Raw genomic sequence first — 15,986 nt, 5'->3', positions numbered from 1 at the left:
CGGGTTGAGCCATGATCACCGCTGGGGTATGAAGCTACAAAGAGGACTTATGCGGCTAGTGAAATTCCCAGCACCGTCCATTAGAGAGGCATTGGCACTCATCAACATCTCTGCACCTCGGCAGATTCATCGCCGTGTCGAGTCAGTAGGGACTGCGTTATGTCCACATAATTCTGGCCTTAGAGCAAGATCAACATGTCTCCTGGTAATAAAAAACATTGAAGCTATCATCTTTCTCAAGTTCCCCTAGAATAATAGGATTCAATCATAGAATTCATTTGTACCGACTTCGTGATTCCAATTGGTCGGGTCCTCCACTCAACTGCCACCCGCTCCAGCGATCTCCGCCGCTCCGCGTTGTTTTTCTCTCCAAGTTCCAGCCTGGGCCCATGGACATCGACGACATTCTCGCCTCCGTCGACCGCGGCGCCGGCGCAAGCCCCGAGTCCACTGCGCTGGACCACCAGCTGCTCACGCGGCTCTGGGTCGCCGAGCGCGCCGTCTCAGAGGTCCTGCCCTGGCCCGCGCCGCTGATGGAGCGTATGATGGACCGAGTGCGAACACAGGTGAGCCCAGTCCAGTCCAGGCGCGCAGCGCAATAAACCCAATTCCACCTCCCGAATTCTCGCGCATTACACACAGGCCCCGTACTAATCGTCCGACTCGCCAGATCGAAACAATCGAAGACCTCGCCGCCTCGTCCGCGGACACAGACGTATCCACCACACACAACCACACGCACAACCCAAACCTCAACCTGCGCCTATCTATCCTGCAGACCGACCTCGCCCGCACCCAGTACCTCATCCGCAGTCTCCTCCGCCAGCGCCTCGCCAAACTCACCAAGCACAGCATGCACTACCTCGTGCAGCTCGCCTCCCGCAACAAAAACCCCCTCTCACAATCCCAATCCCAGTCTCAGTCCCAGTCCCAGTCCGCCAACGCCCAGCCCGAGGACTCGGTGCCCGACATCACCAGCCTGGCGACCTTCTCGCCGCTCTCGGAGCCGGAGTCGTCGTTCGTGCATGCGCACCAGATGCTCTTGGCGGGCCACTACGGCGGCTCGTTTATGGGGGCGTTCCCACCGCAATTGCGGCGGTTGGATGATAATGCTGGGGGAACGAGTATGATCCAGGGACCCGAGACGAAAGAGGTTGTTTTTGTGCGTTGTCTGGGCGTCGAGGTTCCCGTTGTTGTTGGCGGGGAGGACGACGAGGAGGAGATCGGGGTTACGATGCGGATGGGCGATGTTTGGGTTGTTCGGTGGGAAGGGGTGAAGAGTGCGTGGATGAAAGGCGAGGTAGAGTTGTTATGATCGGGATATGTCGTTGCTTTCCCTTTTCTGTTTCGCTCCTGCTTCTGTTTCATTGGGATTTGATGTTGATTTCCTACGGGCGTGGTTCTTTTGACGTATTGGTGGACTGGATATATCGCTTGGATGGAACCGGACTGCATTTCCTGGTGTTGGCGTTGACTGCGTTATATCATACTGCATTACATAGCATGGCTTATGACTTTGGTGCTTGGACTGGAGCATGGGAATGCCAGACCTGATTTGATGCTTATCGTGCGTGTCTCATTGTTTTCAAGCTATGGCAGAGAAATGACCCAAGCAGGATCACTTCGTTTATCAAAGTCCATTCCAACCTGCCTCGTTATGACGCCAATCGCTAAGCCCAGAGAAGAAAAACCAGTAATGCTGCAACCGGAGAAAATGCCAGAAAGTCGTAAGGTGGAGGAGAGCCATGAGCTGAATAGCAAAATACCCAAAGAAAGAGAGGGCGGAAGAAAAGGGAATTATACAGGACGACGAGTGCAATCGCTTGCTCCGCCCCGCCGTCCTATGCGATGTACCCATACGAGGGCGGCTCTTCGGAGACACGCTCAAGGTACTCGCGGTCAATGAGACTCTCAATGCGCTTCTTGATCATGTTCACGTCTGGAACAAAGCGAGAGGATAGCTGCGAGAGGATCTCGGAGATCAGTTGTGTGTGGGCGAGCTGCTTGCGTTGTCTGGAACCGGCAGTTAGTAGATGCAACCTTATCCGTCAGGTGAAGTAGAGGCTGAACGCACTTCATGATGCGCACGATGGCAGCTTCGATGGTACCACCACGCTGCTCGACCATCTTCTTTTCGGTCTCCTCGCGCTGGTCTTGATTCTCGACTTTGTTGGCGCCACCGCTGACAACGCCGATGCGGATTTTGACAAATTGGCTTTGGAAGTCGTTGTTGACCGAGAAGCGGTCCGTAGGCTTGACGTCTTTGCTCATCGGTTCCTTCCTCAACACCCGTGTCTTGGGCGCAACCGCCAATGACTGCAGGTTGCGGATCAGATCGTATTCAGGAATTTGTGAGTGGGTTTGAATCTCCTTGAATGTTAGAGACTGGCCATCCGGTACGTCGTTGAATAGAGCCAGGATGATAAGGGCGTATGTTGAAACATTAAGCTCGTACCGCTGCACTCTGCCGTTACTGCGCTGGAAAGTTGCTCGGATATCCGCAGTACCCATACTGGCTTGCCAAGACAGTTTCCGGCCACTGTGCTTGTCGAGGTAGAACTTCTCAAAGCTTTGTTTGAGATTCTCCACCTCGCGGGGGAAGATGCAAGGTAGCTGCACATCTTCTTTCCTACTGGCCATGATCTCCATGGGCCACATGGTACTGGTAAGAACATTGATCTCCAGGTCGACCGGCTTCCGGTCAGGATCGGCGGTTCGTGCGACATGATCCTTGTAGCTGGCCGTGACGTCTTCGGAGATAGTCATATCCTTGAACATGGCCTCGATGCGCTGGGTGAATTGGTTGCCGACCTCCATCTTCATCTTGGAGATCATCTGTCGCTCGGAATCCATGCTGACGGAGCGCTTCATCAGAAGGCGACGGGAAAGATGCTTCTTGTAGTAGGTCTCAAAGAGATCCTTATCCTTGATGTATCCCAGGAGGGTGATGCCATCGTCGAGTAAAGCATCAACCTCGCTCTCAGTCTTGCCTTTAATGCCTTTCTTGAGATTCTCGTCGAAGAAGAGAGAAAGATACTCAGGGCTGCGAGAATTCACGTTGATGAAATCGACGAAGCTGGCCATGATTGATTTCTGGAGACCTTGGTCGGAAAGGAAAGCCGTTTTCCAGATCTCCTCGAACTGCCTCCTAAGAGCCAGGATTTCGTCGACCCACCGGACGGCGGACACCGTTTGTTGATTCACTGGCCTTTCTTTCCCCTTCTCTGGTTTCTCTGGCTTCTTGGCAACTGCATCTTTCTCAGTCGGCTGCGTTGTTTCGGGGGGCGGGGCGATGGCCGAGGCGTTGATCTCAGTTCCTAGCTCCACAATACGCCGGCATACAAACTTGCTGACCGCTGATTTCTTATCATCCACTCTGGAATTGAGCGTGTAGAGATCACGCAGTCCATCCAGTTGATTGTGATCAAGCATGTGTCGGATGCCGGTCCCTTCGAGCTTCACAACTTCTTCAATATTCTGAAGGATCAGATATTCATCAAGAATAGCAAGAACCTTCGGTTCGGTCAGCACGGAAAGTGTGTACAGGGACCGTTCCTGCTCCTCGCGGATCCGTTGCCATGCAATTCGACAGAAAGCTGTGGCATCCCCAATTTCCAGCAGTCGGGGTCCCTCGCCCTGATAGAACTCGGTACTTGTCCTCAAGAAAGCTGGCTCGAAGGTTGTCAAGTACAAACTCGAGTACTCTTCCTCCGCAATCGTCTCGTAGAGTCCCTCTAGCATTTGAATGCAGTGTCGGACCAAGGGTCGTTCGATAATATGGCCCGTTCGTTCTGACTGAATCATAAAGAGAATGCTGGACTCAAGGATTTCGGCAACTGTTATAGTGGTGTCGGGCCGAACGGGAGCTCGGAGGACATGGTCCCGAAATAGCGCCATGGACACAACATAGATGGACGGCTTGGTGCGATCGACGGAAACGATGCGGTCCTGTTGGCATGTCTCAGAGCTAGCTCAACCAAATATACTATAGAAACTTACCATGTACATCAGCACGTCGGTAATCATACCCATGCAGAGCTGGTGGTCTTCCCAAGCTTCCTTCAACGCCGCCATGAATTTCTCCGCCGCAGCTCTCCTCTCGTTCGGTTGGTCCTGCAGCTCAGTGGATGTCTGTGCCATCACAAGGCTTGACGAAATAGACTCCGTGATGCGTTTTTGGACCGTGTTCCGCAGCCAATTCTCCTCTAGCTGGTTGACCCGCTCGTACAGGTCCTCACCCCGCATCATCAGTACAATCTTGTAGGCATTTCGGTAGAGCTCTTCAAATGAAAGGGAGGAGGCATTTTTCGTATTGATTTCGGTCAGTGAGGATGAGAGAACGCTCCATATCGCATCGAAATCATCTGCATTCGCAGACGCAAATCCCTAAGGTGGGCTGTCAGTTCAATGGTCCATACATTGCCACAGCCCTCACATACCCTACGAGGAGCTCGAATCTTATGTCGAGCCCTCATCTGAGCCATGATGCACACCGGAAAGACAAAAGTAATCCAAAGAAAAGGGAAAGGGAGGAAATGCAACCGCGGTTTGAAAAACACACCCGCGAGCTGCGTCCCTCTCCGCGGAGGCTCCTCGGAATTAAGGTTGCTCCGAGTCCGAACGGTCTCAGAAGCTGCCCGCGGTTCATTCTTGCCTTCACCAAACCATCTACTTCACTCGCTTGGCTTACCTCCTTGCGAGACATCAATGATATCTTCCTTGCTCAGTTCTGTCTTCTCCAGCGTATCTGAAAACTTTGCAGTGAACGTCAAAGTTTCTGTGCTGGGATAATCAGTCCAAGAAAAAGCTCAGACAGTAAAGCATCCATGCGTCCTTTCTTGCCGCAAGGCCTTGGGCTTCGCCCTCTCAGGTCATTGACGAAAACGACGTCATCTCTCGCCTCTACCCGTTCTTTCTTCTCTCGATCTTTCTCCCAGTTCGCTCGTCCCCAACACCGCACACCAACATCTATTCTTTGTCAATCACGGCGCATCGTCCCATCTACATACCGGCAAAACTCCACATCCCCACGCCCCCTCACTGAGGAATCTCCCAACCAAGAACCCGAGGCTGAGCGCGAACGCAAAAATGCTGAGCGCCGCAAGAACGAGGAAGCTTACCTCATAAGTTTCACCTGCAAACCGTGCGGCGAGCGCTCCACACACCGCATGTCGAAGCAAGGTTACCACCGTGGCACAGTTCTCATTCAATGCCCCTCATGCAAATCGCGCCACGTCATGAGTGACCACCTGGGTATCTTTTTCGATAAGAGTACTACCTTGGAAGATCTTCTCAAGCAAAACGGTCAAGCGTTAACGCACGGTCGCACTGATGGCGATCTGGAATTCTGGGAAGACGGCACCATGAAGAAGCTTGATAACGAGGGCTTGGACGCGCTGGGTCATACTGGCAAGGGGTCGACCTGAAGTTCTTGCCCAGGACTATCATGATTCGACTTCTCTCTTGGATACATATGATAGGACCGGTTGACCCGAATTCCTGAAGAAAGCCTCTGGGCAAAACAAAATGTATAATACTGCCACTCTCCACTCTCGGCATGGCAGGTTCCAGGCATCGATGAGGAAGAGGGGTCTATTTGGATGGTGTATGAAGGGTGATGTCTACCTGCCAGACATGCCATGTAAAACAGCTCGTCATGTACTATAGAAAGTGATCGTTGCGAGGCAATGGACCTCGAAGCTCTTTGGTTACCGACCATGTTGATCTCGACAATCGGCGTCATCCACACCTGTGACTTCTTTCCCGTTCAAACTTTCCCAGCTACGCTAGATGTTCGCTTGAAATCCCCAGGCACCACTGGCGAGACATTACTTGATACTCTGCTCAGTTGCGGCGTGGCCATCAACTCTCAAGATGGAGAGGGGCAAACATGTGCCTGGGGAGCAATTGACCGCTGCGAGCATCTCGAGATACTACTGCAAAAGGGTGCAGACCCCTTACTCCGAGATAAAAATGGGGAGACATCTTTGACATATGCGGCGACGCAGAGCAGGGGCCTGGAGGTTCCCGCTAAGGTCGAGTCTGTCAAGACGATACTCGGGTGGATTGACCTCAACTGGACTAAAGTATCTCACAATGAGATACACCAGGAAGTGTCTTCTAAAGCTGAAACTGGAACCGTGGCAAAGAAGAATTGGAAGACAGTCCGATTGCTGCAACGCTTTTGGCGAGTTCACTTTGAAGGAATGTAAATGTAAAGTTATAAGTTTGTGCCTAGGTTGGTACTCAGGCAGGTAGTCTAGTCTAGAATAGACTACATATCCATCGTTCATTTCCCTTTCTGCGTTTCGTCATCTAGAAGCATATCGCTCTTTGGATGCAACATTGTAATACTGCTTAAGAACGATGATATACTAAAGCATATGTCTGATAATACTCATATTGTAATGAATCTGTTTGTCTCGAGACTGAAAACCGGCCTCTTCCCTTATGAACCGTCAAAAAATGGAAAAGCGTCCCTTAAATAGCACAACACTCGTAATAGATATTAGGATAGAAGCTTCTTGACATTTGAGGCATCCCCCTGCGATAGAGCTGCCAGCAGACTCAGCCACTTGGCCAATACCTGAACCAACTTAACCAGCACCTTTCACGCCAGAGTCAGTTACCTTCTGGAACGACCCTTCATATGATCCCGCCTCATCCTTTCCATTCCTTTCATATCGATTGATGCCCTCCTTGCAAGCGAAGTTCCCAGCTGGCTTCAAAACGCCCTTGTCACTAATTTGATTGCCCACCATATTTGCAACGTCATCCTGGATCTGGTCGGCCTGTTCATTTCCAGTGATTCTCGATTTTGAAAGAGTGTCTGACAGCAAAGTCAACCGTCAAATTCTGCTCGGACGCTTGCTTTGTTTAGTCGGTCTGGCTTACCCTTCGTCACATAAGAGGCTTTATTATCACCCTTTCCGAACCATTTCAGATATTGGTCCTCGATCCAGGGCATCCATTCCTCGTAGCTGTCATTGTAGACGTCTTTAGCCCAGTCGGAGTATCATTGTGACTTCACACTTTCGGCGGCACGATCACCGGAGGCTTTGCTAACTGCACTGCTGGGTAGGGTCACGTTGTCCATATTGATGGAAGCCTTCGAATGGCGTGTGACGTTTGTAAATCGGAAATTCCACTTCTATCCTACTCGATCTCGTAATAATAGTTATATTTAACCGTTAACCAACTAGTTAGTTAACTACGGTTGGGATCCATGGATGTGACTGTTGAGCCTAGTGTTAACTAACTAGTTAACTAGTTAAATAACCTAGACTCGTGGCACGTCAACTCCAGCTATTTGACTTTTCGCGTGGCCCAATTGACCCTGCTCGTCCGCCAGCTAATCTATAGATCATAAGTACATCACTTAGATACACTTCATTCCCATTGAGAAAAAAAGTCACGACTTCTATTCCCAAGCTAGAGCCCATGTAGCCATTTAGCTCATAGATCTCCCGCGTTCCCAGGCTAGTTGCAGAATGTGGGATGTCGTGTTAAACATATGTTTTGAGAATGGCAGACGTGACATTGTCAAGCCGACGGAACTTGTCCTAGGAATAAGACGATACAAAGTTTTGACGAAGCACAGATCTTGTATTATCGTTGATGATATAGATTCTTCAAAATGGTGAAATGCAATCCTCGGATTCAAGATTTTTCAAGTCTGTACAACAAAAATTCCATTGTTCTCAGGTATATTCATCCAGATAATGTCCTCCAAACGCCACATTTTTATATGCCAGTCAAACAAGTCATAAGATGCAACAAAAAAAATACAACCTTTACCAACCCCTTCTCTTGCCACGATGCTCCAACGCTTTCTCGCGGCGCTTGTCTTTCTTCCGGTCGTTTCTTCTCCTCTTGTCACGCTCGTGTCGTTCAGGGTCAGCGACAGCTTCGATCCGACGCTTGACTCGCCTTCCCTCGCGGCGCTGCTTGATTTTGTCTTGAACCTTTGTCATTTGAGCAATAAACTCCGTGGTGCCCAGCTTCTTCTGGAGAGAATCTAGAACCTCATGGCAGTTCGACACGAGTCCCTTATAAGTGTTCTGGAAGACCTCGTCTGATGACCGGGGTGCCGGAATTGACGAGTCAGTCAGATGCTGAAGCGGAAGTAGGATGGTGGGGAGAGATGGCGTGATGTGCTGGGTGTCGAGGTGACGGACCAGCGCGGCGAGCAGAGCGATGGAGGCGGTCTTGGGGATGAGGGCTTCAGGCCGGGTCGAGAGGACCTCGCGGCGCAGAAGAGAAGCCACTTGTCTGAAAATATAGCCAATCGCAGATCGAACGGGCGCGACACTGTTGGACTTGCTGTTATCATCATTGGCTTCGCTGCTAACATCTTCGTCATCATCCTCATCCTCAGATTCAGAGTCGACATCCTCGGCTTCAGTCTTTTGGAACTCGAGACCATTCTGTGCACAGCATCGGCCAAGGAAGACAGTGTTGCGAACGCTTTGCATCGCCAGCTCCTCGCTCACCCCTGGAGTGCGCAGACAGCGAAGACTAGCGCGAAGAATCTTGATCATTGCCTCCTTGTCCAGAACGAGACCCGAGCTTCCAGTCAGAGAGATCGAACTGTAGCCTGTCGCAGCGTGGGCCTTAGCTACATCGGCTAGCCATGATCCCACAAGGTTTGAACCACAGGTCTTGACCCAGGCGTGGGGGAAGAACAACGCCTCCTGAACGGCGGCCCAGATGGGGGCACACTCCGGGTTCAGAGCAAGGGAGGGGACCGTCTTGCACAGCTTGGTGAACAGCTGCAAAGCAAAATACAGAGTCTCCCAGTTTCCATTCTCGTGGTCTTGGAGGATTGGCTGCATCAAGCTCGGAAGAATGTCAACGACAAAGCGAGCCTCCTTGTCCTTATCTGTCTCCTCTGCCTCAAAGAAGATCCGCATAGCCTGCAATCCAATGCTGCCCAGCGCCATGTTCTCAGTCTGCTCCAGCCACGAGTGGAGAGGAGTCAAGATGGTTTTTATCCGTTCTCGATCCGCGCGACTGTAGAATTGTCCCAGCAAGGCACCAGCCATTTCGCGGCATTCCAGTGCATCATCATTCGCCATAGCAAGGACAACGGGTAAGAAAAAGGTATTGATAATGTCTTGTGCCAGTCCTTGACCAGTCTTCGAGAGGATCATGTGAACTGCCTCCAGAACCGACTGTCGGCCTTCTTGATGCTTGTAGTCCAAGTTCTTCGCCAAGAATGTAAGCTGTTTGGACCATCTATTCTTGGCTTGAGGATACTCAATCAGAAAATGGACGTAGGTTCCCCGGGCAAGATCCCGCGCGGAGCGAGTCTGATTCGTAACCATCATGGTCGCGATGTTGTCCATAAGCGCGTACATTTCCGGCACCACGAACTTCCGCGACATGACTGCACGGATGAAATTGAAGGCAATACCTTGCCGGTCAGGCTCCTCAATGTCGGATGTCAAGCGCTGGAGCAGGTACGCAAGGTGTCCATCACGGAGCTTGGTGCTCTTCCGCTCGCGGATCATGGCTGATATCAACTTCAATGAGGCCTGAGAAGCCTCAGTATTGGTGCTTGGAGACTCCTTGATCATCTTCACAGCCTCGGTGAGATACACATGAGAGTTCTGATCAATCTCCGGCAGTGGAAGCTTGATGATTGTGGACAACAACCTGAGAGCTGAGATTTTGACCTCCTCGTGTGCCTGTACCAGGGCATCGCCGATGATGGGTAGAAAACCGGAAAGATTGGCCGGAGTCAAGAGCGAACCGAACTTATTCAGGATGGCACGAAGGACATCAAGGGAAAACCGAGTCAGTTTGTAGCTGTGAGAAGATGTCGTGCCCCGTTTCTCACCCCGCTTCGCTCCTTGAAGCTTGACCAAGTACCGTTGCTCAATTGCAGATCTAGCATTAGCCTGATCACCAGTAGGAGTATTGTCTTGGTAGGATTCCTTGACGACTTCGTAACAGAAGACCAACAGTTCACGACTTTCAGCACCAGGATTTCTCAGGAGACCGATACCGATTCTCCTCATGAGCTCATCGATTTTCCTGACAATGTTCGAGTTGAGCTTCTCACGCAGAAGTGCCGAGAGAGGATGGACAAGACTGGAAAGGTGGTGAATGGTTGCGTTCTTGGCAAGAAGCTCCATGGAATCAAAACTTTTGCTGCTCTTCACCTCCTTCATCTTGCTAACATAGTCCTCGGCCTCTTTCTCCTGGCCAACTGTGCCGAAAATATCATCCATAACAACTGCGACTAATTCCGCCAGGCAATAGTCGAGATCGCCCTGGTTGAATTGATCTGTAGTCACCACAAGCATAGAGTGGACAGTGAAGGAGAGCACGTGCAGTTGGTAGCCTCGCAAGAGAGTGTTCCGGAGCTCCTTCAAGATGTAGCCGAAGTATGTAGGGCCCAGCAAGAGCGCGATATCGTTGAGTGTCTTCCGGGCTGTGTCTCGAGAATCCTGTGCTTTGCTCTTGAGAATACTGCAGACGTCCAAGAGGACCGGAGGTAAACGAATGGCCATGTCCTGCTCTGGAAGAATCTTAAGAAGCTTGATAGTGGTGACCGCGGCTGGCAGACGTAGACTCATTTCCGTCGCCTGCTTATGGTGGATGAAGTCGGTCAGGAACGGAATAAAGTTGGTGGTCAACTCCTTCGAGACTTGGGCAAGGGAAGGCACGGTTTTAGCGAGTGTGCACTTGGACTGCTCGGATACCTCCATCTTGTCGGTAGTGTCGTTAGCCTGATCTATCGTTTCCTTCTTTTGATCCATAGCGTTGGAGAGAGCATCGGACATTCGGCCCAGGAGTCTGAGAATGTTCTTCTCCATGTCAGGTTTGCTCTGCATGTACCCACGGTATCGGCGAAAGTTCGCACGGAACTGACTCCAGTCGAGCCACTCTGCAAGGGAACCGATAGTAGCTACGGCCTCAGCAATGAGGTTGTGGCCGCTCTCATCTTCGGCCTCCTCAAAAGAGAAGTGTTCAATGAGAGGAAGGAAGACGGTTCCCAAGTTGGAAGACTGCAGGTTTCCTTTGCTAGCCTCTGCAGCTAGGCGACGTAAAGCTCGCAATCGGCGGTGCTGCTGAATATGAAGGATATTGTTGAAGAATGATGCCTCCTCGTCATCGCCAACGAGGAGCACATGCATATCCTGCACTGACGGTCTCTCGGGGTTCATCTTGACAAAGTAACCCAGGATAGTGACAATCTCGGAACGAATCAACTCCGACTTTTGTCGAAGTCCGTACTTAAGGGATGAGAGCAAAACATCATTCACAAGAGCTTCAAACTCTTCCGCATCTATTTCGCCAGCTGCTCTGTCAATGAAGCGCTTAACACCAAAGGAGGCGCTAGACCGAATGGCAAGTTCCTCTTCATCCTTGACGTGGAAGAGCATGTTGAACAGCAGGGGCCTCCACTGCTTGGCACTCAAGGTCTGAGATAAATCCTCATTGATCTTCCTAAAAGCCTGCAGACGACGCTCATAATCGGGCTCAAGTTTCTTCATAGAGCGGGAATTGAGATCAGCACACAGATCAGCAACCACCGCAAGTTCTCCGTCGTGACTAGCGAGGGCGACGAAAACCCTTGCCAACACTTCCCTGTTCGCATCGTCCTTGAAGTAGTCAAACATAGAAGAGACAGCTTCAAAGACCTGTTGGGAAAGTTCAGCGTCCTCCTTTGGGTTGTACAAAGGCAAGAAGTGCTCGAGAATCTTCAAAAGACCAGATTTAGTCTTCGGGTTTACGCGGTCTGGAGGCTGGCGGAGAAGATACGTCGCAATACCAATCAAACTCGATGTTTCGCGAGAGGACTCGACACATGGTGCGATCAAGGACAAGGCATGGACCCCCGAGAACAAGACAGGTTTCGACGGGCCTCTTTTCAGAAGACGGCCAAGGTGGAAGAGAGCGTGTTCAAGGTAAGGGGAAAGAACCTCTGATCGAATCTGCTCTGCCGGGACATCAGGCATTTCTCCGTCCTCTTCCAGCTTCTTGCCGCTTGCCAGTTCAGCCAGCGGCACCAGAACTTCGTCCAAAACAAATATCTTGACTTCATCACGTGCTGACTCGATACTTAGACAGTCAATGACCTTAGTCAAGACATCTTTGTTGTGCTGCACGAGGTATGATGTAGATCTTGGAGTAGATGCCCAGGTATGGAAGAGCCGAAGCAAACCAGAAACACCCTGAGCAGTCTCAATAGGGAATTGGCCCAGTCTGGAATTGATCATCTCGTCAAAAACAATCTGCACATGAGGCGTCCAATCACGATCAGGAGAGACGGCGAAGATTAGGTTCAGACAGCGAATACATGTTTGACGGATGTTCTGGAAGACGGCAAGAAGGCGCTCATCTTGACGATCGACATAAATTGCGCTTCTGTCGTCATACAGCGCTCTGCAAGCACGCACCAAACAGTATATGACGACATTCATGGTTTGTAAAGCGTACGGAGCCATGCGGGCTTGGAGGGTGTCGAAGACGGTGTCAACCATCTTGAGCAAACCAAGTTGCCGTCTGGGGCTGGTCAATTCTTCCGAAAACACCTCTGAGTCTGGCTTTTTATCCTTCACAACGTGCACCTCCGCAAGAGGCCCGAACGCAAGATGCATAAACAGCCCAAAGTCATCTTCCGAGAGGTGTGAAAGGGTACGTAAGATTCCCTTTCGTCGGCCAGCTTGACCGGCTTGGTTTGAGCTCACTCCAGCTTTCGAAATCATTCGGCCGTACAGCAGTCTGAGAAGGACAGGCAGGAGAACAGCGCGGTGTTCTTGCTCAATCAAACTGTCCTCGCCACCGACACGCACAAATACCGCCAGTTCATCCTTGAACCGAGATTCATCTAGAATATTGAGGAGGTTCTCTTGGTAGGGCAGAACGTGCGGGTTCTTCCATGTGAAAAGAGCCTTGAGGGCAGATTTCTGGATCTCTGAGTTACCATGGCATAGAAGGCTAAGCACTGCATCATGGACCTCAGAAGCCTTGTAAAGGACTTTGGGATTGACAAACTGCCCAAACAAAGCCAGCATAGACAAGCGGTCTCGGAAACCCCAACGGACTGAAGTGTTATCAGGTTCGGCGTCTTCGATATTGGCATCATTAGCAGGAGTGTCATCCTGGTCATCGCGTAGCGCCCAAGAGAGGAACAGAGGCACAATCTGACGAGAGCGCTTCTCCGCCACGTTGGGAGTGACATTCAACACACGTAGTGCATGGGTGCGAGGCTCGGCAGGTATAATATCTGCCTGTTTATGCTCTTTCTTGAAATGTTGCGAGAGTTCAGCGCATGGGTCTTCGGTCGTCTTCAGATTTGCAGAGATAAGGGCTTCAATCCTTCCAACATTGGAACACACGAAGTCGCCAGAAGGGTGAGAAACATCATCTTCGTCGTCCTCTTCTTCATTAGCAGCGCCAGAGTCCCGCTCTTGCAACCACTTGATGGACATATCAGACACGATTTTCTCTCCCTCAGGGTGTTCGCTGATGGTCTTCAAGGCAGCGGCAGAATCATCCCACAATGGAGTCAGCTTCTTCGAAAACAAACCGAAGCAGAAGTAGGGAATTAAAGTGGCCATCCACTTGTGAGAAGCAATCTGTGGGTAGAGGAGTGCTAGCTTGCGGACGTGCATCGAAATAGTTCTCGCGCTTTGCAGGGTCAAGGGGCTCTCTTCAACCTCAATTGCCAAGGAAACGGGCGATGGATCATCTTGAGAAACACGAGCAATCAACTCCTGCAAGACTTGGAGGGACACTAGCCTCAATCTGTGAGATGAACTAGCAAGGTTAAGAATCAGCATTTCGGCAAACCGATCCACTGAAGCATTTCCCAAGCCTGACTCCGGAAGAGAGGTAATAAAAGCATGGGCGGCCTCTAAGAACATGGGCATGTGTGAAAAGGTTTCCGAGGCAGTCAGAATATGTTGCCAGAGACCCGAGTCGATGCCTCCAGACTGGCCTGCCAGCTCGATATATGTCTTGAAACCTTGCCCGAGATAAAAGATCGCCCCATTTTTGCCGTCGGTTGACTTAGAGCCGGCATCTTGTAGTGCAGACAAAACATTATTGTGAAGTCTTTCGACCATTTTCGACTGCACATCAGCGTCTGCAAACAGAGCAAATGACCTTGAGAGTTTTACCAAGGCATTCAGCCCGAACTCGTCATTCGTAGGGTATTTCAGAGAATCATATATATGTGTCTTCAGAGCTTGGGGACAGGAAATATTGCCGGATTTCGATGTCTCGATTGTAATGGAGCCAGTCTGTTGGAGTCGTAGTAGGGTCAAGAACGTCTCCCATTCTTGCGCCCGCCAAGATGAATTGATAAACTTCTGGAAGTAAGGAAGCAGGAGGCTTTGGAAACGCTCCGATCCCCATTCCGAGAACGTGTTGCAGAAGAACAAAAAGTATTTTGAAAGACGCCCGGCGGATATCAGATCCAACAGAGAGCGCAGAGATGGCAATAATTCATCCATTGGCGACGTTTGAAGGGCATATGCCACAGCTGTGACAAGCTGTGGAATCGCTTCCAAGTATCCATCAGGGCTCTTTGACACCTGCTTGAGGAGTGTTACTAGAAGCTGATGCACAATCTTCCAGTCTTGAATTCTGGAACCTTTGCGAGTTGCAACACAAAGGAACACTAATCGACAACATTCTGGAATATTGACGTTTTCAGATGCTTGGGAGCGGGTTTCGACATATTCTTTGACTGCATCAAGAATAGGGCCGAATGTCTCGGGGGTTGTGTGATGAACGAGGTTGACCAACAGACCGTAAGCAACATCTGCCGGTTCAGATCGCTTCTGACTGTTGGGAGGAACGAGGTCCAGGACGCAACGGAAAACATCAACTCCGTTGGAATGCAGACCATTATTCACACCCTTGATGGCGTCAGAGAACATGACCATCAATCCCTCCTTGTAGGCATCGACGTTTTTCCCATCGCCAGCGGTTTTCGAGATATCGTCGAAGAGAAAGGACACAGCGTTCTCGAGTGGAGCCTTATTCTTGTAGTACACAAGTCCAGCTTTGCGGATCAGGAATGACATGGACTCAGCAGCGAAGCGAGCAACGAATGGTTTTTGTCGCTCCTTGCCGAGATATGGTGTCATGATACCCAGTAGTTGTCGCAAGTCTGGTACCAAAAGACGGGACAGGAATTTAAATATCCATGCGAGACAGGTGAAACTCCATTCGACGACCTCGACATCGGCGTGCGTCGCGGCAACAGACGCCACCAAAGTTACCGAGGTCGCAAAATGCTTCTCAAACCGGACTCCTAGATCTCTGGCAAATTGGGCCAATAAACTGAGAAGTGGCTCTATGGAGTGCTGATCTCTTTTCTCAATGAATTCCACCAACAACCCCATAATCTTCTCTTCGTGATGCAGAATCTGGGCGAAACTCTCGGAGAGCGGATTGACGCGGCGGGTGAAGTTGGTGAAGTTTTCAGACAGGTTCATATCCACCCAATGATCGAGGGCGGATCGAAAATATGAGGTTGTTTCCCCTTCATCTTCGCCAAAGCTCGCGCGGCGCACTCGGTGGATCGGGTCGATTTTGAGCTTCGCGATGCGGTGCGAGAACGGCTCGAATCGGTGTGATTTTGTTGTGACGGTGCGATTTTTCAACCGCTTAACGGTTTTCTCTCGTGAACTTGGCGCTCCCATCTTGACAGGTCCGACAAGCAGCGCCGCTCGACGAGAAAGGTATTCGGGGAACTTTTTCTTTGCCCGCATCGAATACAAAAAAAGTTGAACGGGCCCGGGACCACTTTGTTCCGCCGTGGAGACTAGAGTGCTGAATCTAACCATATATAGCTAGCGTTGTCACGGGGTGGCCCAAGCTCCTTTCGAGAAATGCGCCTCGATCCTTGCTGCTTTCTACATTTCCATTCTGCACGAAACGACAGTCACCAACTAGCAACGCTGCACGTGGAAAGTGACATTTACCTGTGTTCTTCCATGTTAGGGCTACTTGGAAGAGCT

The 15,986-nt window shown here is 50.7% G+C and overlaps 6 protein-coding genes across 6 annotated transcripts; 3 read left to right on the top strand and 3 right to left on the bottom strand.

Moving 5' to 3' along the window:
* Positions 1-389: 389 nt before the first annotated feature.
* Positions 390-1,315, top strand: sld5 (putative GINS DNA replication complex subunit Sld5; the record flags this gene model as incomplete). Its single annotated transcript, XM_056944491.1, has 2 exons — positions 390-566; positions 671-1,315. 2 exons carry the CDS (start codon positions 390-392, stop codon positions 1,313-1,315), a joined length of 822 nt encoding a protein of 273 aa, XP_056801374.1.
* Positions 1,316-1,841: 526 nt separating this feature from the next.
* On the bottom strand, positions 1,842-4,484 carry N7459_005306 (cullin family protein; the record flags this gene model as incomplete). Its single annotated transcript, XM_056944490.1, has 4 exons — positions 1,842-2,013; positions 2,075-3,948; positions 4,000-4,386; positions 4,440-4,484. The coding sequence occupies 4 exons, from the start codon at positions 4,482-4,484 to the stop codon at positions 1,842-1,844; spliced, it is 2,478 nt and encodes an 825-aa protein (XP_056801373.1).
* Positions 4,485-4,826: 342 nt separating this feature from the next.
* Positions 4,827-5,426, top strand: N7459_005305 (DNL-type zinc finger protein; the record flags this gene model as incomplete). Its single annotated transcript, XM_056944489.1, has 1 exon — positions 4,827-5,426. The coding sequence occupies one exon, from the start codon at positions 4,827-4,829 to the stop codon at positions 5,424-5,426; it is 600 nt and encodes a 199-aa protein (XP_056801372.1).
* A 291-nt stretch (positions 5,427-5,717) lies between these two features.
* On the top strand, positions 5,718-6,212 carry N7459_005304 (ankyrin; the record flags this gene model as incomplete). The annotated part of the gene is made up of 1 exon (XM_056944488.1): positions 5,718-6,212. The coding sequence occupies one exon, from the start codon at positions 5,718-5,720 to the stop codon at positions 6,210-6,212; it is 495 nt and encodes a 164-aa protein (XP_056801371.1).
* A 384-nt stretch (positions 6,213-6,596) lies between these two features.
* On the bottom strand, positions 6,597-7,096 carry N7459_005303 (uncharacterized protein; the record flags this gene model as incomplete). The annotated part of the gene is made up of 3 exons (XM_056944487.1): positions 6,597-6,829; positions 6,895-6,980; positions 7,026-7,096. The coding sequence occupies 3 exons, from the start codon at positions 7,094-7,096 to the stop codon at positions 6,597-6,599; spliced, it is 390 nt and encodes a 129-aa protein (XP_056801370.1).
* A 697-nt stretch (positions 7,097-7,793) lies between these two features.
* N7459_005302 (uncharacterized protein) lies at positions 7,794-15,668 on the bottom strand (the record flags this gene model as incomplete). Its single annotated transcript, XM_056944486.1, has 1 exon — positions 7,794-15,668. One exon carries the CDS (start codon positions 15,666-15,668, stop codon positions 7,794-7,796), a length of 7,875 nt encoding a protein of 2,624 aa, XP_056801369.1.
* Positions 15,669-15,986: the final 318 nt, after the last annotated feature.

The sequence above is a fragment of the Penicillium hispanicum genome, assembly GCF_028827665.1.
Source record: "Penicillium hispanicum strain IBT 35686 chromosome Unknown utg000004l_segment0_segment0, whole genome shotgun sequence".
Classification (NCBI taxonomy): Eukaryota; Fungi; Ascomycota; class Eurotiomycetes; order Eurotiales; family Aspergillaceae; genus Penicillium; species Penicillium hispanicum.
Note: the sequence above shows the minus strand (reverse complement) of the source record. Positions and strands in the feature narration are given on the sequence as shown.